We start from the raw sequence: 21,425 nt of genomic DNA on the forward strand, positions 1-21,425 counted from the left end.
TAAAAAATGCAAAATTCAGCCAGTAAGGTGAGATAATTCCACTTATTTCCAGTGATATTATCCAATCTTCAGCTAAGATTTCTATTTCAACCATCAAGCATGTTGCTTATGAAAAGTATTCTAAAAGGGAAATCATATGGAAAGAATTTGTAACCCTTTAAAGCAGTTGTAAGGAACTCCTGTGTACCGCAACACATCTTGTAGTGACCCAAAAACAAGGCTAGAGAGATGAACAAAACAAGCCTTCCTGTTAAGAAAACCCCAAATCCAAAAGAGATAAACAGTAAACTGAAGGAAAGATATCTGGAAAACACTTATTTCCAAAGTAAAAGGAAACGGTTGATTTAAAATTCTTTGATATCTAAAAATGTGTTCATTATGCAATATTATGTTGAAAAGCCCTTAATTTATTCAAGAACAAAGAAACTGTGGAACTAGACTGTAATTAATATGTACAACCTGCAAGAAACTGAAATGTATTACATGAATGGGTGAGGAGGTGGAAATAAGATGAAAAAGGAAAAAGATGACAATATAGGAGTCAGAAAAAATGAATGTGGTTGTGGGTTTGTTAGAGAAACACGCTAAGGGTAAGGAAAAGAAAGGAGATGGTCGAGGATGAAGCTTTGAAAACAGCCTGCAATTGGAGCAATTCCCATCTCACACAATGGCTGAATAGCCTGTCAACCACCTCTTCAAACATCAGACCATATCAGCCCACTACGCACCCAAGAGCTCCTGTTTCCACTCACAAACCAGACCCCCTGACACACATAAAAACACTTGGCACAGAGAGCTACCCATCCAACCTCCTAACAAAATAGATCACGTCTCACCCATTCCAGGTACTCGAGTCCATCACTCTCTTGCACAAACTCGCTCTCCTCTCACTGAAACTCTATGACAGCATGTTGAAGTGCACCCAGACTCTAAGTTGAGATACATGGCTGTGTATAGAACAGACTTTTTTTTTTAGCAACTTATATCAGCTGGCCTCCGGCGAACAGTGATGCAACGCCGAGTTCTCACATGACAAGCATCAAGAGCTGCGTTCGTGATCACTGAAAACCGCTAACAACTATGACAGGTCAATGTCAAACTTGGTCAAAGTTTAAAAATCATTTTCAGCTCAGAGCGTCGGGGATGTGCGTTTTGCTCGAGTGGTTCCCTGCGGCAGGCGAAGCGTTTCTGCTAAATCGGGCATCACGCTCCCTTCATAAAAAATGAATGGTTTTACGCGGTGTTAAGCACTTTGATGCTGATCATGTGAAAGTAGCTTAAGTTGTCAGACATGCACACGGTGCAGAAAATCCATCTCAAATCTAGTGTTTTTTTTAATAAAATCTGGCTTTCTATCAAATATCTAAGAGAATCTGCCAAAAATTAAAGGTGATTCCATTTGTTTCCAATGGAGTTTTTAGAAACTACTGTCAGCTCATTGAAATAAGGTAGAATTATGTTAATATCACTTGGTTGAAGAAAGCAGATTTATACAAGTGAAGTTATCCTGCCACCATATTCAGACTTCTCAATTATTTGAAGAAAAATACAACTGTAAGACTTCCTTCTTGCACTCAATTACTTGCAAAAACACACACATTAGAGCACTCACTTGAACATACTGTGTATGTTCAACACATGGAGGTCAGATTCAGAGCACGCATCTCACTGTTCCCATGGCACACTAAAAGCCATTAATGCCTACAAATACACACCACATGTGTACAATGCACACATCTTTACCCAGCAGCTAAGGGAAGATTTATGTGTTTTAGAGGTACGGGAGGTTGACGCAACACACATTGTTTCAGCGCTTTTAAGTGGAAGCACTTGTGTCAACATGACCATGAATAATCCATTAGACTCTGACAGACAACAACATGTCAGAGGATCTGGATCAGGCTCCTCGTTAGTTGAACCTTAATGAGCTGAACATGTCATATGACTGTTGAGAAATATATCAAATGCATGCAAATATTATGAGGCCCATTCAAGTGCAAGGGAGCAGATCATACTGTACTGTAAATTTGTATCTGTACTCTTTGTTTATCTTAGTAATGAATCACTTTTAAATATAAACTACATAATAAAGTTTTCATTAATACTTTTGTCTGATTGAATTATGTTTTGGTATAATCTTGACTGTGTTAGCTGGTCTATGTGTATTTTATTTGCTCAGAATATTCATTGTTCCCCAATCTTCTTAGTGTGATATGTGATGGACAATATTCTTTATATTGTATATAGAGTGACCAACAATGACACTTAAAACATAAACTGAGTTGGTCAACTCCAAGCCTGATGTAGTGTGGGGTTTAAACCACATTTCATGTAATCTTTGTGGTTCATACTTGGAGAAAAAAAATGAAGAAAATCAAGAAATAACATTGGATCTGCCTGTATAAATGAAGCCAGGAGGGTAAATAATGTTAAAAAAAAGTTAAAATTGTAATTATTTTTATCATTTTGCCATCAGTCTTCTTCTTCTTGTGTGCAATATAACACAATCATACGTGCAACAACTCTCTCTCTTTCTTTTCATGTTTACATTCCTTACACCTCACACCTGTGCAATGTCCAGAAATTATTTATTATTATTTATTATTCAGTTTTTTATACAGATTTTTTGATAGAGCTCTCTTTTTATATACTGTTTTTCTTTTTATTTATCTGTGTTTTAACAGGACCATGCTCATAATTTCGTTCTGCTTTGCATCTCTGATGTTTTACTGAATGACAATAAAAGGATCTTGAATCTTGTTCTCAATCTTGTCCTGCACAATATGCCAATTTTTTATCAACTATTTCAAATATCAAAGCAAACTCAGAAGTGCCACCTCTGGACGGACTCCAGTCTGATGTTATCACATACGGCATCGAGACACAGTTATGTATGAAGACCATTTAGAGAATATGGATAAATTAATGGCTTGCTGACAGCCACTCTTTCACAACTGTTCTTTCTAAATCAGTCTTAAGCATTAACACCTCTCCCGTTTTTTTTTTAAAAACAGTCATCTACAGAGACGTACTCTAGCTAGTAGGGCTGCATGATGTATTGTTTCATCTTACATTACGACCTGGAAACCTGAAAATGAGCGCTGCCCATTTTGGTTGTTTGATAAACTGATCAAGTGCACCCATTCAACAGAGCACATAGAACACTGAACACTGTGTAGTGTTTATGAGCAAAGTTCTTGACATGGAGCATAAACCTGTCCAGGCTCATTTAAGGTGGACTGGCCTTTAAGGTGGACCAGCTATTCTCATTTTAATGACAATCTCAGCTGCTCCTAAACAGAGAATGGAGAAATGCGGCTGAGTCTCTCCCCAGCTTTGCTACATATATATATATATATATATATATATATATATATATATATATATATATATATATATATATATATATATCGCAGAAAAAAGACATCACAATGTCAGTTTTTTCCAAGATCGTGCAGCCCTACTAGCTAGTGTAAAACTGAGCAGTTATATTTGTCAAATCTTTCATAAATAAATTCAATTTCCAACTGGGAAAAACCAACTCACAGCAAAAAGAAGATATTTGAAGAAAAGTCCATCTCAAAGCTTAAAAGATTCTCAGTATTTTAATTATTAAAAATCCCCAAATAAAATACTTTCTTGGCATTTCTTTTCAGGGAAGATGACATATTTATTCTTATAATATTATTGTATCAGTTATTTTTGTTGATTCATGTACTGATGGACATGCAATACTTGTAGTTGATTGTATATATGTACAATCACAGGCATTTAACTGTTCACCTAACCTTTAGTACAATAGCGCAAGGTTTCCTTCAGAACATACAGGTTGCATGCATGATCTAATGTGAATGCTACCATACCTGGGCCAACTCATAAATAAATACATAAATACACATTAATAATTCACAACATTCTTTAAAATAAACACACGGACTTTATAGTTTGTTCTGAATTATTCAAGGCAGTACAACAAATAGGGGAACATGTACACTTGGAGTCACTATGGCATGTCAGGGCATGGGTCATATCAGTGGGCCATATACACTATATATATATATATATATATATATATATATATATATATATATATATATATATATATATATATATATATATATATATATATATATATATGCTGCATTAATCCTGCCCCTGGTATGCTAGGTACTAGTAATACGGTTTAGGCCCACCTGCTCTCTACACACTCTTACACCAGAATTTCAGGGAACTGCAGAAAATTCATTGTTTTGAATTTACATCTAATCCTTAATTTGTTGTTCTCACAGTCACTGTTTAATTACAGATCAAAGCATTGCAAGCTTTAGCATTAGCATACATGCTAGGCTGTAGTTCTGGCTATTCCCAGGCTGGGCAAGGCCTCCTGGCTTTGTGAATAATGAACTGTGTTGCAGGAAAGTCCCACTTGTAATCATTTGCAGCCTCAGGATCTATTGTTTACTTTTGCACTGGGGGAAATCTACTCCATGTGCAATACTAGCTATTATACAACATATCCAATGCCTGCAGTACTGGTTTGGTTTTTTTTGGATAGTGAATAGGTAGACATGAAACCAGGAGAGAGAGAGATGGTCATGACATGCAACAAAGATCCCTTCCAGGAATTGATTGATCCAGGGACGTTGCGGTTATGTGTCATGCACAGTAACCATTCAGCTACATAATAATTGCCATTTTAAACAATATTTGCAAAAGTGACTCCAAGGCTGATGATCAAATCCAAGCAAATCAACAGATAAACTATAATTTAAAGATATTTGGAAAAATCTGATGAATGGTGGGACGCCAATGAAAGGCGAGATGGCTGGACAACCAATCTTTGTGATATGTCATGAATCCGAACCCGTCTGTTGAATGCTTCCAAAAACAAATCTTTATGAATCCATTTATTTTTCACAGCTGACTGAACTGAATGCATCACCAACTCCCCATTCCTCCTCTTCCTCCTCCTCGGCTGTTGCTCCTTCAATACCTCACAATCCTGCAGCACCGTCTTCCAGCTGGCCGGTTTGTTTTTAGCACATGTTTTCTCAGCAGCACCATGGGAGAAACCACCCACCTGATCAGGAACATCCTGACCCTACTGCTCCAAGTAATGTTTGAAATGTTTTGGATTTTCCACAGTAAAAACGTACTTACAAAACTTAAGAAATTAAACAAAAACAAGGCAGGAAGGAATTGCCTGCCTCATCTCTCAATACTATGCAAATCTGCTAATTTTAATTGCTAATCTTTGTAATTGATAGCCCTAGTCTGTACAATTCCTATGGCACATGACAGAATATTTAAAGGACAATAAAATATTCTGCATCATGGCTTAAGGTGATTATTACAGTAACAGAAAATATGGTATTATCCTTGCTGCTATTCTCTCGCACTTATCTCACACATCCCCTCTATACCCTCCCCTTCTTTCATTCCAGACACCCATGGGTGTGGCAAAGTCGATCCACCAGCTTGAGTCGAGACGAGCCGCAGCCACCGTCTCCACGGCAACCAAGGGTGGATGCTGAGGTCTTTGTAGGGCGGACAGTGCCTCTGTTGCACGTTAAAGTGATCGCCATGAAGCAGGTGGTGCTCCCTCCTCTAGTGGGGGGCTGGAATGGCCTGCAGGGCCACAGGGCCTGGTCAGAGCCATGCCATGCCAGGCTAGCTGTCAGCTCACATTTGCACAGATCACAGAGCTAACGCCAGTCAGTGGCCTGCTTTGTGTCGGCATCGGGCTTATTACAGAGACAGAGACAGAAGGCATTTCCTGCATGAAGAGGTACTTGACGTTGGGGTCCAGGGACTCCCAGCGTTCCTTCGAGAACACTCCAGAAAAATGAGCCACACTTTAATTTCACTATAATTTACTTCCAAAAAGAATGCATCAGATTCACAATTGTGATCATAATGTTTTGGCATGAATCTAATTTGTACTTCACAGTTTAATACTAAATTACCAAGAACAAAAATTCTTATGGAAAAAGCTTGTTAAAACACAGTCAATGAAATGAACCTTTCTCATGGGTGGAACTCATTGCTGCTTTCTGGCAATTTTACCTCTGAGTTTTGCTTTTATCCCGAATCCTAAAACACCTGCATGCTTTCAACAGACAGAAGACAGTGCAGCTTTTAAAGCCTGTAGCTTGAGTATGGTCGCGGTACAACAAGAAGTACTTGACCACACACTTCACCTTTCATGTTACTGCGAGCGTTTCAGCAGCCTGTCTGCCAACATGGTGCTCATCGCTGTCAGACAGCGACTCTCAGGCTAAACTGCCAAAACTCCTGATAGAGGGACTCTGTAGCCTGCAGCATGTAATCAACCTCTGAATACAAAGGAGCTTTTTAATGGATGGAAAGAGAGGCACTTGTGCCTCACACTCAGACTCTGTGATGGGCCGTATGGGTCCGCTTTTTAGTTCATTATAGAAATGCCAGATAAAGATAACAGTATATCATCTATACTGAATGTGCACATATTCGGTGGTCATTGAACAGTTTAAGGAGAGTAATTTTTCACAACTGATATGCCCCGTCAGGAAGTAAAAGAGGACACTGTAAATCATATCCGAACTAAAACTCTAGCTAACACATTTAAGGAAACTGAAAGCCATCTTTTTAAACATAGACTGGTATAATCACCACGTTTTTTACAGCCGAGAGATGAATTGGGATTGTCAGCAGCTGCTACAACTGGGAAACTACATGTAGTTTATGCCACTGATACAGACTCTACACAGTGCAAATATATGTACAGAAGCCGCAAGGCATGCTATAATGACCAAGCAACTAAACAAAACATGTTTTTATTATCATAATATCAAGCTGTGACAATAATAACATCCTGGTAACCATGGATCACAATGTTAGAACCAGCAGCAGCAGAACCACTTCCATAGCTCAGAAAACAATCTGACTAACATAAAAACAGAAAAAAAATGGTAGAAAACGGTCCTTTTTTTCCTCAAAAAAGGGAAGGTGGCCAATCTAATCTGTCCCTCAGTATCTTTCCATGGTAATTGCTGTGCCACTGGTAAGCTGGCTCAAGACTTCCCTAGTGCCCTGTCTGTGAGTTCCCTTCAGTCTAATTGCCAGCTGCGACATTATACACTTTCATTAAAAATCCTAAATGGCCTGACACTCCGAGCTCACCTGCAGGGTTCTTGGCACAAATCATCTTTTTAGGGGGAAAAAAGTGAAAATGTTCTCAGCTCCTCGGTTTGAGCCGGAGCTCGATGCCAGAGAGAGTGAAACTCACCACAGCAGGTGAGGCTGTTTCTACAAACAGAAACCGGATGGGAGAGCTGTGAAGATCTTTTCTAATAAGTTCTCTATTGGCTTTCTAAAACACACAGATGCTCACTGGTAGCACTTGGTGAACAATCCTTTGTGGGAAAACATTAGGTGCTAGGCTGGTGTTGGCTCAGCAGGGAGTCTCTGTGTCGCTGCTGGATGAACTGATGCAGTTTATCCCATGTGAGCCTGCGAGGATGTATTGATTTTGCAGGGTTTCATTTCAGTGCATGATGGGAGGAAAGTGGTAGTAGCAGGGATACAGGCTCATGTGCTACAAAACAAGTCTGATGAGGTTTTTTACATCTGATTAGATGCTTTGCAGTTTGCAGTTTGTATATATTGAATATACATTTGAGAAAGACTAAAAACCTCAGATATATAATTCAGATGCAGACGTACATAAACCATGAGCAAAGTCTCTACACGACCTTGTAAACTTTACGACCCTGATGTTTTATAGACCAGATGGATCTGACTTTTATAATCTACTTCTATATTGCGTGACACACACACAAATCAGTGGTCATCATTCATTTGAAAGTATCAGCATTCAAAGCTTAAGGCTATTAAACAGTATTCCCTTCATTTAGGGGGAATGTGGGGCTGTCGTCCATGAAAAGGAAAACCCATTATCTTGTGTTGACTTGGTTATAGACGCTGGGGGTCAGAGGCCAGGTAATTTGTAATGACCACGCATTGACTTCCTCTCTTAGAGAAAGATTTCACTTTCCTTGGCATGTCTTGCTAATTAAGTACACTGTCTCTCATTTGTCCGCGAGACAACATGTTTAAATCTATGTTAAAGGTCACAGCAGAGAGATTGCCAGACTTAATATGACTGGAGAACTACAATGCGACCAGCAAGAGAGAACATGACCCATCAGATGACTTTAAACTGCAGCGATGTTGTTAAAAGATTGTTTCTATTTATCAAAACTACATTTTATAATAGAACAATCCACTTTAGGTGAACCACTGCAGTGTAATAGAGAACTAAAGGGGGATAAAATTAATGGACAAGCAGTAAAAGAGGATGCAGCCAAAGCTAGTGTAATTGAACATAGCAAAGATTTTATTGCCACTGCATTATTCTCAGAAGCTACTGCATACTGAATCACCTCATGTGAGTGACTGTGGGGGAAACATAATGTTGCAGAGAGACAGCGTGCATGAGAGAAACGCCGAGACATTTTTTGAAGTCTAACACAGCAGGCCGGTGAAAGGAGTTACACAGATAGCAATTTGAAAACACCAAGTCGTCTGGCCTCCAAATGGACTGTGTTTTGCCCATTAATCAAACTGGCACAGAGAAAGGGTAGTGAAATAAATCCAGATGTATGTTACAATCAGAGAGAAGGAGTGGGGGTCGCAAGACAAAGAGACAGAGATGCGGAGTTAATGATAGAACATAGGAAGGCCCATACATCCCCCCCACTACTCCCATCACGGCGCACGTATGAGCTATAAAATAAAACAGCCATGGAGGAGTGCCATATGGAATGGGCATTCCTGTTTCAGCACCACGGACAGCGAATGACCGTTCTCTCCCGGATGAAAAAAGAGAGGGAGGCAGAAAGAGGAAGACAGAGAGGGAAGAGATAGAAATCAGCTGAGTCCAAGCTACTGCATGTGTGAATGAACAAATGAATGGGATGAGACGATCAATAGTCACTGAAGTGAGAGCTACAAAGTACATGTGTGAGGATGAAAATGACACAGTTACTGAGTTCCCCTGTTCCATCATGTCATCTTTTTTACTCTGATTACATTAAGGGCTTAGAGTCATCTTTAAGCTGACAGCCACAGTGATGCCTGCCCTGGGCCTACACTGTCTGAATATCAATGGACCCTGTCTGCTGATCTACACAACAGGACAAGACCACCAGGAGTTTCATTTGAAGCTTCATTTGAAACTACTGATGAAGTTTGGGGAAAAAATAATCGTTAATAAAAAAAATTGATCTGTAACTACCTGTTTAAATCTAAAATCCACAAGCACAACAAGACATATAATTTAGTTTCCCTTATACACCAGCAGGGGGGGAGTAGTCACCCTCATCTATTGTGACCTATTGCCCTATTAATAAACTAGGCTATCATTGTTCTCTTTCTTAAAGGGGACATATCATGCACATTTCCAGGCTCTACTGGTATATCTTTACATGATTCAAAAACACTTATTTATCTTATCCTGGCCCTTTATGCAGCCCCTCAGTTCAGCCTCTGTCTTAAACAGGCCATTTGAGCTCCTGTCTCTTTAAGGCCTCCTTCCCGATGAACCCACTCTGTTTTAATTGACCAGCCTCCAGAAGCTGCTCCTCGGCAGACGTCCGGAGTTCCGGAGGCTACGTAAACAAACAATAGCAGGAGGATTTCACTTCTTTTTCTCGTACAGAACAACCCATGGAGCAACCTTAGCAACAAAAGCTAAAGAATGGACATTTGTGGGCGTGTGTGAACAATCTGACGTCATCAGGAGGAGGTAGTAGAGGTGACATTATAGACGACACCTTCAGAGCAGGCTGCAAGGAGTATTTTTACATATGTTCACCTTGAGTTTTGGAACTTTGACTATGTTTAACATAGACATCCGACATCATAACAGAACAAAAAGAACAGAAAATCACAAAAAGCATGATATGTCCCCTTTAAAATAGAGTAAACCAGTAATGATGAAATGATGCAATCCAGCAGATCAGAACTGGCGCTGACACTAACCGATCCACATTAAACGTAAAGTATTATTTCAGGCTCTCCAATCTATGATGGATTGAACTGTGAATTAGTTCTGTAAGAAATAGAGTGTAAGAAATAGACACACAAAGACTAGGAGATGGATGGAAATGATCATTGCCGTTCTACTCTTCTGTGTCGCGGTTGTACATCATTTGCAATGCGATTGGCTATTGGCTCACTTGGTGACTGAGCATTGAATCTAGGGGGAAAGGACATAATGTCGATGGCTGAATGAGTCTCTAGTGAGGTGATCATTGCTGAGGTAGGGCTGGTTTTATTGCTAGCCCTGAATTACTACTCTATCTCCTTCTCTTGTTCTTTTTGCCACCCAAACCAGCCAATATGCATTAAACCTGTCTCATAGCCAGTAGATACTGACTTGTTCTTAGCGAGAATCATTTGGGAAGGTGTCTCTGATTCATAGCAACAGCTCACTTCTTAAATGGGTCAAAGGTTTTCTTGAGGCTCTATGCCCCAGTAAAATGTAACCTTATTTTCTTTGGTCCACGCTGGATGCTCCAGAATTAATGCAGTTATTCACTGAAAAACACATGGGTAACATATCAGGCATTTGACCAGACACACAAAAAGTAGACAAATTCATTCTGCTTAGATTTCACTCCGGAAGAGTTAAATTACCAGCTTTGTATTCTGTCAAGCCACACACTAAAAAACTCTCTACCTTTCAAGTTCACATTATTGGATAAATGAGATCAGATTGCTGCTGCAGTAACCCAGGCAAAGGGTTACACCATAATTGCATCAATGATAAGAGGTTGTTGCCACACTCGAGTCAATTGAAGTGAATGGCTTGGCCTGCGCGTGCACATCACTTTAAAATCTCTGTGGGATCCGTGCTGTTAAAGTGTGCATGTGCGTGAAAGTCTCTGAGGATACCAGCTTTGCATTGTATCAGCTATACTTCACTGTTTTACATGTGCTATATCTGTGGCTGACACTACACCAGGAGACTGAAGGATGATGTGTGATAAAGAGGAAGAAATTTGAGTCTCACATTAAAGAATAAGGCTGGGAATGTTAATATTTTTGTTAATGTCAACAAATCCCATGAAGAGACTATGATAATCAAATATGTCTCTCAACATTTTTCGGCATCCCTAACGAGCCTGTGGTCCAAAGTCATTCCATTTGGAAGAATAAATCTTAAAATATGAGGTTGAACAATTCCCAAAACAGTTGAGCAGTGTAGTTTTTAGCATACATTACTTAAATAGGAGTAAATAGTGCTATCTATTGTTGGGACCACTACCAGCCACAGATTTGGTGTATTAGCAAGTATTTACGGTAGCAGGAACGATCTGTGTGGGATCCAACACATGACCATGTTAGTTCTGGTCTTTAGATGGCTTTTGTTGACAATAATTTTAAAAAAGAATATCTGTAGATATAAATAGAAAGTCCAGTCCTCCAGGATTTTTGTGACCATTTCCAACCAAAATAGCTGACTTTGCAGCAGCTTTTTCCAAAAATGTGTGCTTCAATTTGATAAGATTTTTGTGTAATAAAAAAGTAAATAAATTCCAGTGAGACTAAAAATGAGTTTGGTGGGATGAACTCTTTGTGAATGTGCTTATGGAACTTTTTGTTTGCCTGAATTACTACGAGGTACTTTTAGTACCATGTCAAGTAGCGCTGTCAGCAAGCTCCATAAACCAAATGGTTTTTTTTTTGGGTTAGGATTATGAAAAGTTTAGTTTCCGTAACTTAATAAATGGACAGTTGGAGATGTTAGGTCAGAGAAATGCATAGCCTGCAGGCAAACATCAAATTCTACAGAAAAGTCCACTGCACCATAGTTACTATAGTAACAAAGACTTTTGTTTGTGGAGACTGAAGCTTGATGACTAATAACATTGTCAAGCATACTTCCAGTAGGACCAATATTTGTGGAGAAACAGCAGGGATCTAACAGATACTGCAAAGTTTGGTTGAATATTTGTTAATTCTTTAGATTGCAAGATCACAGATTCCTAGATGGCTTGAACAAAGCTGCAACATAGTGACCAACAAAGAAGAGGCTTTACAGTAACAAATACACATCAATAGTACACAAATAGACAGCCACCTATTACTTCTCTCTGTCCCTTGCTCTCACACACACAATCACATACATAACAGCAACAGGCACACACACAAACACACACACACAAACACGTACATGGGGCCTCTTGCTTTCGAAAGCTCACTCATCCTTTTAATCGGTGTGGAATCCATCAAAGTGGGTCAAACTCCCTTCCCCATCTGCCCCGGCCAGATTTTAAATGCACGAGGGCTGATTAAAAAAAGACCAAGAAAATAGGGCAAACGCCACCAACACACACACACACACACACATACACGAGACCAGCGACAGGAAATAGATACAGAGTGGAGGACTGTGTGTATGAGTGTGTGTTAGTGAGGGTGTCAGGGGCATTTGTAAGCAATTACCGTTTGCCAGTGTAACAAATAAAAGGTCAAGCACTTCGACTTCAATTTGTCAGCTGTGTATCAATTTGTCGTGTTTGTTCTCATTTGCATATGGCCACCTTTTGTTGCTCCATCAACCATCCCTGAGCACATTACAGAGGGAGGGTGGGACATAGGAGGAGGGGAAGGGGGAGGGAGCGTGTGTGTGACAGGGCGCTGGGTAAGACAGCTGGGGGGGATAAGCTTGCTCCCACAACTGGGTGTATTACTCTATGTGTGTGAGTGTACATGCACTGTATGTGTGCCTGCTCTATGCTTGAGTGACACACAGCTTTTCTGTGTAGTTTACATTCCTGGATGTGACTTTGTCTGTCTTTCTTGTTTGTTTCTTTGCAGTCGTGTATTTTCATGTATAATTAAATGTTGCCATGGATACATCTGACACACTGCTATTCAAATCAGAACAGAAATAGTTCTGCTAATCAAACAGACGCACAGCTAGCAACAGTGGAAAAAGCTCTCGAGCTTCCACGTTTCCCTCCGGATCAACCTGCGACACTCTCCTGGAGTCATGTGACGACTGGTGTTAACACAGTCTGCTTTTTATAAATGTGCAAAGATCATCAAAGGGGCGGGACCCTGCATTTAGCCTATCATTACGCTGCACCAAATGCGGATTTTGAAGATTACTGTAAGAGTTGACACGCAGTAGATAGTGAGAGGTCACTAATATAGAAAGCCAAGCAAAGATGATAAGAAACAGATTAAACTGTCACAGCGGCTACAACTTTCTTGATGTTTTTTTGATAGATAATTATAATAATTAATAACTAAAATGTTGAAAAATAGCAAAAAATGCCCATTACAGGTTCCTGCAGCCCAAGATGACACCTTCAAATTCCTTGTTTTGTCTGACCAACAATCCAAAACCCAAAGATATTTAATTGACAATGATATAAAACAGAGAAAAGCAAAAATCTTCATATTGGATACGCTGGAAACAAATTTTGGCATTTTAGCATAATAAATTACTTAAAGAGGCCCTCCACAGATATAACACATGAAGATTAGTTTACTTGTCAGAAGGAGTGACCAACGCAGTCACACAGTCATGTCACAGTGATGTCATCAGGGTTATGACAGAGTGCATTTGAGACTTCAAATTCTGAAAACAAAGCTTGTGTTGCAAACTTGGGGTGCGCAGATTGAGAGATGTGGGTATTTGCTAGGTCTAATAGAAGACACTATTGAGTTGCATAATGGGCATAGTAAGATCCAGTGTTTTTGGAGATTGACCCTGATATCTAATCTCTGCTGCATGGAGTTTGACTTTTCCTTTTCAAGTCTGTCTCTTGTGAGCCCCCCAAATTAATGGAAATGAAATACTAAATTGCTGGAGTGCCCAAAATCGTTGCCAGCTGTCAGCTTTTTCAAACTAGCTTCATACAAAAGGCCAAGGTCACAAAAAAAAGAAACTACTAACAAAGGCAAAAGAATTCAGCTCCGGCCCACGAGACTATGAACTTGAGATTTGCACTACATGGATAAACTGAAAGTTAAGACATCGACAGCCACCTCTGGGAGCGGAGAAAATAGGTGTTTACTTGTCATACACACTGTTGCCTTCTGTCACCTGATGAGTCATCCTGTCTTGCAGGCTTTCCCTGCTCCATGAGCCTGATTGAGCTTGTGAGAGTGTTCAGGTGTGAATGCGAAGGTGCCAAAGTGTCTGCAGGAGTCAGCGCTGATTTATATATATGAAGATGTACAGTAGCATTGAATAAGAGGCACTGTGCCATTCCTGCACTCAGCTTTAAGTAGCGTGCAACGGAGCTTCAATCTGAGCCGCAGTCTAAACGTCCCCGCGAAGAGGTAAGCACCACGCTAAATGAAAAGTAGCACTTTTTAATCAGTGTGCGCAGCCGTGTCATCCATCTTTTCTGTCAAGCCCAGAATACAAACCCTCAATCAGACTGTCAGAAGGGTGAGCCAAACGAGGCATGGCTTTAACGGTTTGATTAAGCGGGGTTGGCCTGGGCTGTGGCCGTGCTTACAAACAGAGCCCTGTGGACAGATGCTTGTAGACGAACCCGACCCCAAACAGCAGCTCTTTAGCCAAATTCCCCCTGTGGCCTAGCTGCCATAAACTTCCCAAATGCCAGTTCACTGCATAAGAGAGGATTACTTTGAAGGAGAGCAGTGAGAACAAGCTCATTTCCTTCCCCTCCACTTTAACAGAGGGCCAGAGGGATAGTTTTGTACAAAAAAAGACTGGAGGGACGAGGAAAACTTATCTGACAATCTGTCTGAAAGTTGGCTGCCAACTTCAGTGTGACTTTAGATTCAGTAGTCAGTGTTACCTCATTCTTGTTATCCAATTACTTTCAATTAACTCTACAGTATGAGCCTCTCACCACAGCAGTACTTTCTATTGCTAAAGGTGACAGGCTGTATGGACCATGAGGAAAACAATGCATTTGAGACACAGAGAGAAGAGAGAGAAGCCTTTAGGGCAAGGCTGAAGAGACTAATCACATGCAGCACTAACTTGACAACCAAGGACAAATACTGAGCAACAATTATATCTCATTTTTCAGGTAGCTCAACCCTGACAAAATATTTGGCAGGGTATTATGGGATGGGAACAATGTCATATTAAATACAAGGACATGGACAATGCAACTAATAATCTAACAAAGGAAGAAAAAAGGCTTGAGCTAAATTTGAATGCACCCACTTTTATTTCAGACCACGTAAAAAATGGGAAATTACACCAATGATACTGTTTCATGATTTGAACAAACAACTATCTGACTGTGTCTAGAGTCTGACTCACGATACTGGATGCAACTTGTTTGAAATGTTACATTCAGTAAACTTATTTCATAAATGTTCAAATCCCAGGACTATATGCATCTTGCCAGAAAATCATCCAGCGAGCAGAAACATAATGAATCCTATTTCTCCAATTGACTCTACAGCTCTATAAAGTGTTGCTTAATGTGACATTACATTGACTTTTCCTGTTTTTATAATGACTAGAAGGGGTATCTAATATATCTCTTGGATTTTATGAGGTAGCACAACATTCATGGTCATGCTCTGAGCATAAGACGTTGTGTCACATTGAAGAGACTCGTGGTTAAGACTCTGCTCTGAACCCGCTAATATGGTCCTGTGGGTTCTGAGCGCTGCCAGTAAACCTTCTCCCATGGGAAGAATCTTCTTGGATGTCACTCCAACACCCACACATTAGAAAAGCACTGAAAGGGATATACACACCATAATGTACCGACACTTGCCTCATTCCTCCTTGTCACCTTGTCACTATGCAGAAATAGCATGTTTAAGGAGCAGACACTTTAGCAGTGTGGGTCTAGGGATGACAAAGTCCACCACTTGGGTCCAGACTGACATATCTCAACTACTGAATGGAATGCCATAAAAAAATTGTGCAGACATTTTCAGTCCCCCAAGGATGAATCCTAATGACTTTGGAAATTCCCCGACTTATCACCTAGTGCCACCAGCGGGTCAAAAGTTTACCCTTACACTGTGAAATATCTAATTTACAAGATGGGTTGGCGCCAAATTCTGCACAGACATTCATGGGTCCCAGATAATGTATCCATATGACTTATGTGATACCTAATGGCTTTGACTGCAGCACCACCATAACACAATACCACAGTAACATCAGGGTTTTGAATGAAATGTCTTGACAATTATTGGATGGACTGCCATGATGTGTGGTAGAGACATCCATGTCCCCACCAGAATGAATTTGAATAGCTTTCGTTATTCCTTAACTTTTCATTGAGTTCCAACTTCTAAATTAGTCCAGTGCTTTGGTTTATGACTAATAACCTGCTAAACTAATGACATTTCCATTAGCCTCTATTGTACGTTAAGTTTAACACTAATTAGCCAAGGTTAGCATGTTAATATGCTAAACTAAGAAGGTTAACAGGGTAAACATTATACCTGCTACACATCGGCATGTTAGCATTGACATTGTGAGCATGTTTCAAAGCTAGCATTAGAATTTGGCTTAGAGCATCACTTTTCCTAAGTACAGCCTCAATCTGCTGGCTGCAGACTCTTGGTCCTCCATCATTTTCTGACCATTTGTTGACAACAGGTTTACAAAAAGGGGAGTGCTATTTTATCCTCCTGATGTCTGTGCTTCATGTAAATTTTCCACCTCTATTCCCTCCAAATGTCACTAAGGAGATAACGGTTGAGAGTCGGAGCAAGATACAGAGACTGTAGACACAGCTGTGTAGCAGACTAGCAGGATCCCAAACTAAGCAAACTCTGACAATTCTAGGTACATGTTTGCAGAGCCTGGGTGAATACTAAAGGAACTGAATAACTTCATCACCCTGCTGGAGACGCAGTGGCTTCAAAAGACACCTACTTTGCAATTTAATTCAATTTGCCTCGGCCCATTTATAATTGCAAACTAGGAAGGGCAATCTGATAAAATGAATATCATTAGGAGTTGGTAAACAATCTGAGAGGAACTGTGTTCAAAATGGCCGTACTGAGAGAGCACTGATTTGGCATGGCTCAGTGCAGTGATGCATGTTTTTACCTACCCAAGCATGACAGATCCTATATGACCTCAAGGTAGAAGAGTTTTGATTTATGTGTATTGAAGTGGCCCAGTACTGACTTTCCCTACAATTCCTTTTTATGGGGATTTCCTGGTACTATCATCTGTGAGTTACAGTACGTCTTTAATTTTGTGATATCAGAGGAGCTTCTTCCACCAGGTACAAGCCCTCAGGGGAGCTTTTACTCACTAATGATTTGACATGAAAAGGTAAAGCTGAGGTTTATGACGCTCCAGACAAACACTGAAGGGTAAAATCTTCAAACGCAAAAGTCAGAGAGGCCCAGTGGTTAAAGGGCTGACGAACAAGATATTGTATGATGTGATTTAAGAGGCAGAGATAATGATACTGTGCCTTATTGGGCTTTTGCAGCTCCAGGCCTTTCCTTGCTGTTTACAATAAAAGCAAGGAGTCATCTTAAATATCGTTATACCAACAAATATGATAAACAGAAGTTAAACTTGCAAGTGAGGATGAGGCTCTCAGCTGTGTTGCCGGCCCAGATCGTGATTAGACTGATGAGGCAGGTGTATTTCTACATAAACATGTCATCTAAAACAGAACTCCCATCAGCACTTCAGCTCACTTGAAAAGCAACCCACAAACCACTTTCCACTCATCTTCAGTAAAGCAGCGGCTTATGAAATCACGCTGACTGCACCGGATGCAAAATTCACCCCCCCCCCTACCCCCCCCACCATCATCACCTTTTTTTTTTCCCCCATTTCATACTGCAAAGGCAACCAGCAGGTTCTTGAATACTGCCATGAGAAATCCTGAGGATGAAATCCTCACTCACTGAAACATTTCCTTCCCTTCTTCCTTACACCCACAGTAAAAACAGAAAGTGCTGGCTTAGTTACAAGAGTCATATGGAACACATTCGATCAATATCCACTGACACTGCTTCATTGCCATGCATGGGCTCTGGGCAGTGCTGAAATATGCACGGGCAGCGTACAGCAATCAGTGTAAGGCACTGTGCACTTTCTCTTTAGAAACAAGGATAATATAGCTAATAGAAGTAGCGCACAATTCAAATATAGATATACAAGGAGTGAGATACAGTGGGCTAAGCATGAATAATTTAACATCATTATACAGTAGCTAGATGGAGATGAACTCTGAATTCTAGTTTCTCACAATACCACCCTCAGATGTTTTATTTAATAAGATGAAGTCTGAAACCATAGAAATCTTTTTTTCTTTTAATCTGTTATTTCTTTATGGAATGACTGAGAGCACACCCTGAGCATTCACTTTGCTTTAACTTTACTCAATTCAAAAAGACATTATATATAAATATATATATATATTTCTGGCAACATCTTAATGGAAAACAGTAGGCGTGGGCTGTATTGCAAATGCAATACAAACTCCTGGACAATTAGGATTGAGCTAGTCTGAAAGGGGTCAGTCAACACATGCAGGTAGGAAACACCCAAAACTCAGCTCTGCAGACAATCTTACACACAAATATGCCACCACACAGCATCCTACTCTTTTCAAAACAGTAAAGCTCTGACAGACACTGAAAGAAGAAAGGAGAAGATCCACAGACGGTATAAAAGAGGCTAAAAACCCCGCAGTTCACTTGCCTGGAACGTGTAAAACCTCGTCCCATTCGGTGGATGCACCTTGGGGGAGTTGGTCCCCGTACTCATATCTGAGAAAATCATAATCCCTTTGTTGGACAAGCAATCCAGAACTGATCCGTGTATGTGTGTGTGTGTGTGTGTTTTTTAAATCAACCAAACGTAAAGTGTTCACGGAAACTCGAAAAACGATCCCGAAGCGAGGACTCGGATCAGCCCCTGACCCGACGCTGCGCTCCCGGCATCGGATGGTGAAGCGCTCCGGTAAGATGCGCAACGCTTCCGAGAGAAGGAAAAGAAAAACCGTGATCACAAAAAGAAGTGAAAACAAAAATCAACTCTCTTGTCTTCTTTGCACCTCCCCGCTCGCATGCAAAAAATGACTATTCTGTGTGTCCTAATGATTTGTCTGGAGAGTAAAACCCGCGGAGAGACAGCGGATCCATGGTCCCCCGACGCCCGCTGCAAGCAGCTCTGCCAGCGGCTCGGATGGGTCCGTCTGTGCGCGGATTATCGCCTCCCTGCTCCTCTTGGCTTCACCAATAACCAGTCAGAGCATCACAGCCGGGCTCAGCCAGCAACATACTGGGTGTCTCGATTGGCAGCAGAGTCACACGTTTGCTCCGTGTTTGCACTGTAAAAAATGTCCTTTTGTTGCAAAGAAATTCAAAGTCATTTCATGTTCACCCAACAAGCCCAAACAAAATAGCCTATTTGTCAGGGTCTGGTGGTTATTCCCCCCCTTTTTTTTGTTTGTGTGTGCTGCAATGAAAAATACATACAAAAAAGATTAGATTTTATGAAACAGCGTGTTGAGAATGTAAGTGCTGATGATGCGCATTTTTTTTGCAGTGTAGCTCAGTATTGATTTGAGGAAGAGACTGATGCTTATTTTCTCTGTGGACGAGAAGTTATCACTGTCTAAAACATACAGTGTGAAAGATTGGCCTTGTCTGTTCACTCAGAAGGAAGAAGATTGTGGTGTTTCAAGTGTAGAATTCATCAGCGGTTAAATAAACTAGAAGGAGCAGGTCACATAGGTAAATATAGGTTAAAAAAATGATTAAATGTGTCAGACCAGTGCTGGAATTTTACTAAAAATTAGTTTTTCTTCAGTCACCATGATGGATAGGGTGCATTTTGGATGACTGACTGTTTCATCAGTGTTGTCTGGATGTATGTGGGAAGTCCTTCACCTTTCATTAAAGCATGCAATAAAGCTTTCATGCGCTTTTGTCTTAAAGTCGTTTGCCTTGGACCCAAAGTCATCCAGTTAACAACCTGTTTTTATCACCAATTTGCCATTTTTGAGTGTCAGCTAGCACTAATTCAACAAGCTACTTCATTATTTTCATATATGTCACAAGCTCACTTTACTTAAAATGGAGAGCCACCATGTCTTCTTCTTTCCAGTCACATCTCGGGCCAACATCCATTATCGAGCTGTCTCTGAAACATTTCCACCGCTTTCACTGTCTTCCTTCTTTCACAGACCTGCCATGTTCCCATGCAGAAAGCCTATATTGATTTTTTTTTTTTTTTTTTTTTTTTGCTGACGCACTTCTATAAAATACATCTGCTTCGACCAATTTAAGACAAGGGCATTGACTGGAGGCAGCTTTTAACTGCAATTTTATATGAAGAAAAGCAGTTCCACTTTAACAGACTTCCAACCAAGGGTGACGTGCCTCCACTTTTCATCCAATTTTCTCTCATCAAGTGGCCTTTTCATGAGACTAATCCACATTTGCTGAATGGTCTAATCCAATTCTCGGTCCAAGCTACCAAGAGCCATCTGGAAAAAAAGTTAAAAATGAAATTATTTTCTTTGTTCCATTGAAATGGGTGCCAGCATTCAAGTTAACATTTTGTATCTTGATAAAGACGACTCTGATAATTGGATGAAAAAGCAAAGTATTCAGCCATAATTCAGATATTAAATCAAGATTAGTTACTGTTAGGGACAGCCCAAGCAGTTCATTTTCTGGCTTGATTTTATGTTGTTAGACACAGTTCAGTGAGCTTGATTAAGCCGAGTGGGTTGAACTCACTGCTAGCCTCGCGGTCTTCGGAAAGATTCGGTTTTGGGGGACTTCAAAGTATTTGCTCTTGACATAGCAGGTTAACAGAATTTCCAACTGTGGAGCAGCAGATCCCATTAACCAGACTGAGCTGAGGTTGCACTCCTGACCTGGGAATATTCAACTGTGTATTGACTCAAAAATAACACAGACTTGCTCCTCAAATTCACCCTCGACGCTGTTTTGTTGTTTTAATGCCAGATATTCACTGAGGGCTTGACCTTACATGGGTAAATAAGAAGGCGAGAGCAAATGAGATGCATTTACAAGAAAATTAAGACAACAGAAATAATAAATTAGAAGCAGAGATGCTCCAGCAGAGCAGAGATGCTCCAGATGGGGCCTGAGGTCCAGGCATCTGATTGGCTGATAAAACTTGGGCAAAGCTCAGTGGGAGACATCCTGGGGTCAGTCTTGTCAGCAGACATGCCCAGCCCTGTGTCTCGTCGTAACAGCAAGAGCTTACAAAAAATGACTGCTTAGCCTACAGAGATGTCACATCGGGTTGACTAAGGTTTCAACAACAACCCTACATTATATTTAGCAAACGTCAGTAATTAGATTCCGACATAATAGGAACATATCAGTGCTTTTGCTTGTTTTAGTCAATTTAGTGCGAATCATATAGACTTCATTTCACAGCTATACCTTACATCATC

General features: G+C 40.4%; 1 protein-coding gene across 11 annotated transcripts in view; it reads right to left on the minus strand.

Annotated features, from left to right (window-relative positions):
* ppfia2 (PTPRF interacting protein alpha 2) overlaps positions 1–21,425 on the minus strand; it is a 158,856-nt gene that overhangs the window by 82,033 nt on the left and 55,398 nt on the right. For 2 of the 11 annotated variants that reach the window (XM_044342837.1, XM_044342838.1), the window contains exon 1: positions 18,689–19,360. The exons of 8 other annotated variants lie outside the window; for them this stretch is intronic. In XM_044342837.1, coding sequence (XP_044198772.1) covers positions 18,689–18,769 — 81 coding nt within the window. In that variant the 5' untranslated portion in view covers positions 18,770–19,360. Of the gene's footprint in view, positions 1–18,688; positions 19,362–21,425 lie in introns of those variants that run through there. One more of the 11 variants, XM_044342836.1, reaches the window with a different exon arrangement.

This window comes from Thunnus albacares, chromosome 23 (genome assembly GCF_914725855.1).
Source record: "Thunnus albacares chromosome 23, fThuAlb1.1, whole genome shotgun sequence".
Taxonomy (NCBI): Eukaryota; Metazoa; Chordata; class Actinopteri; order Scombriformes; family Scombridae; genus Thunnus; species Thunnus albacares.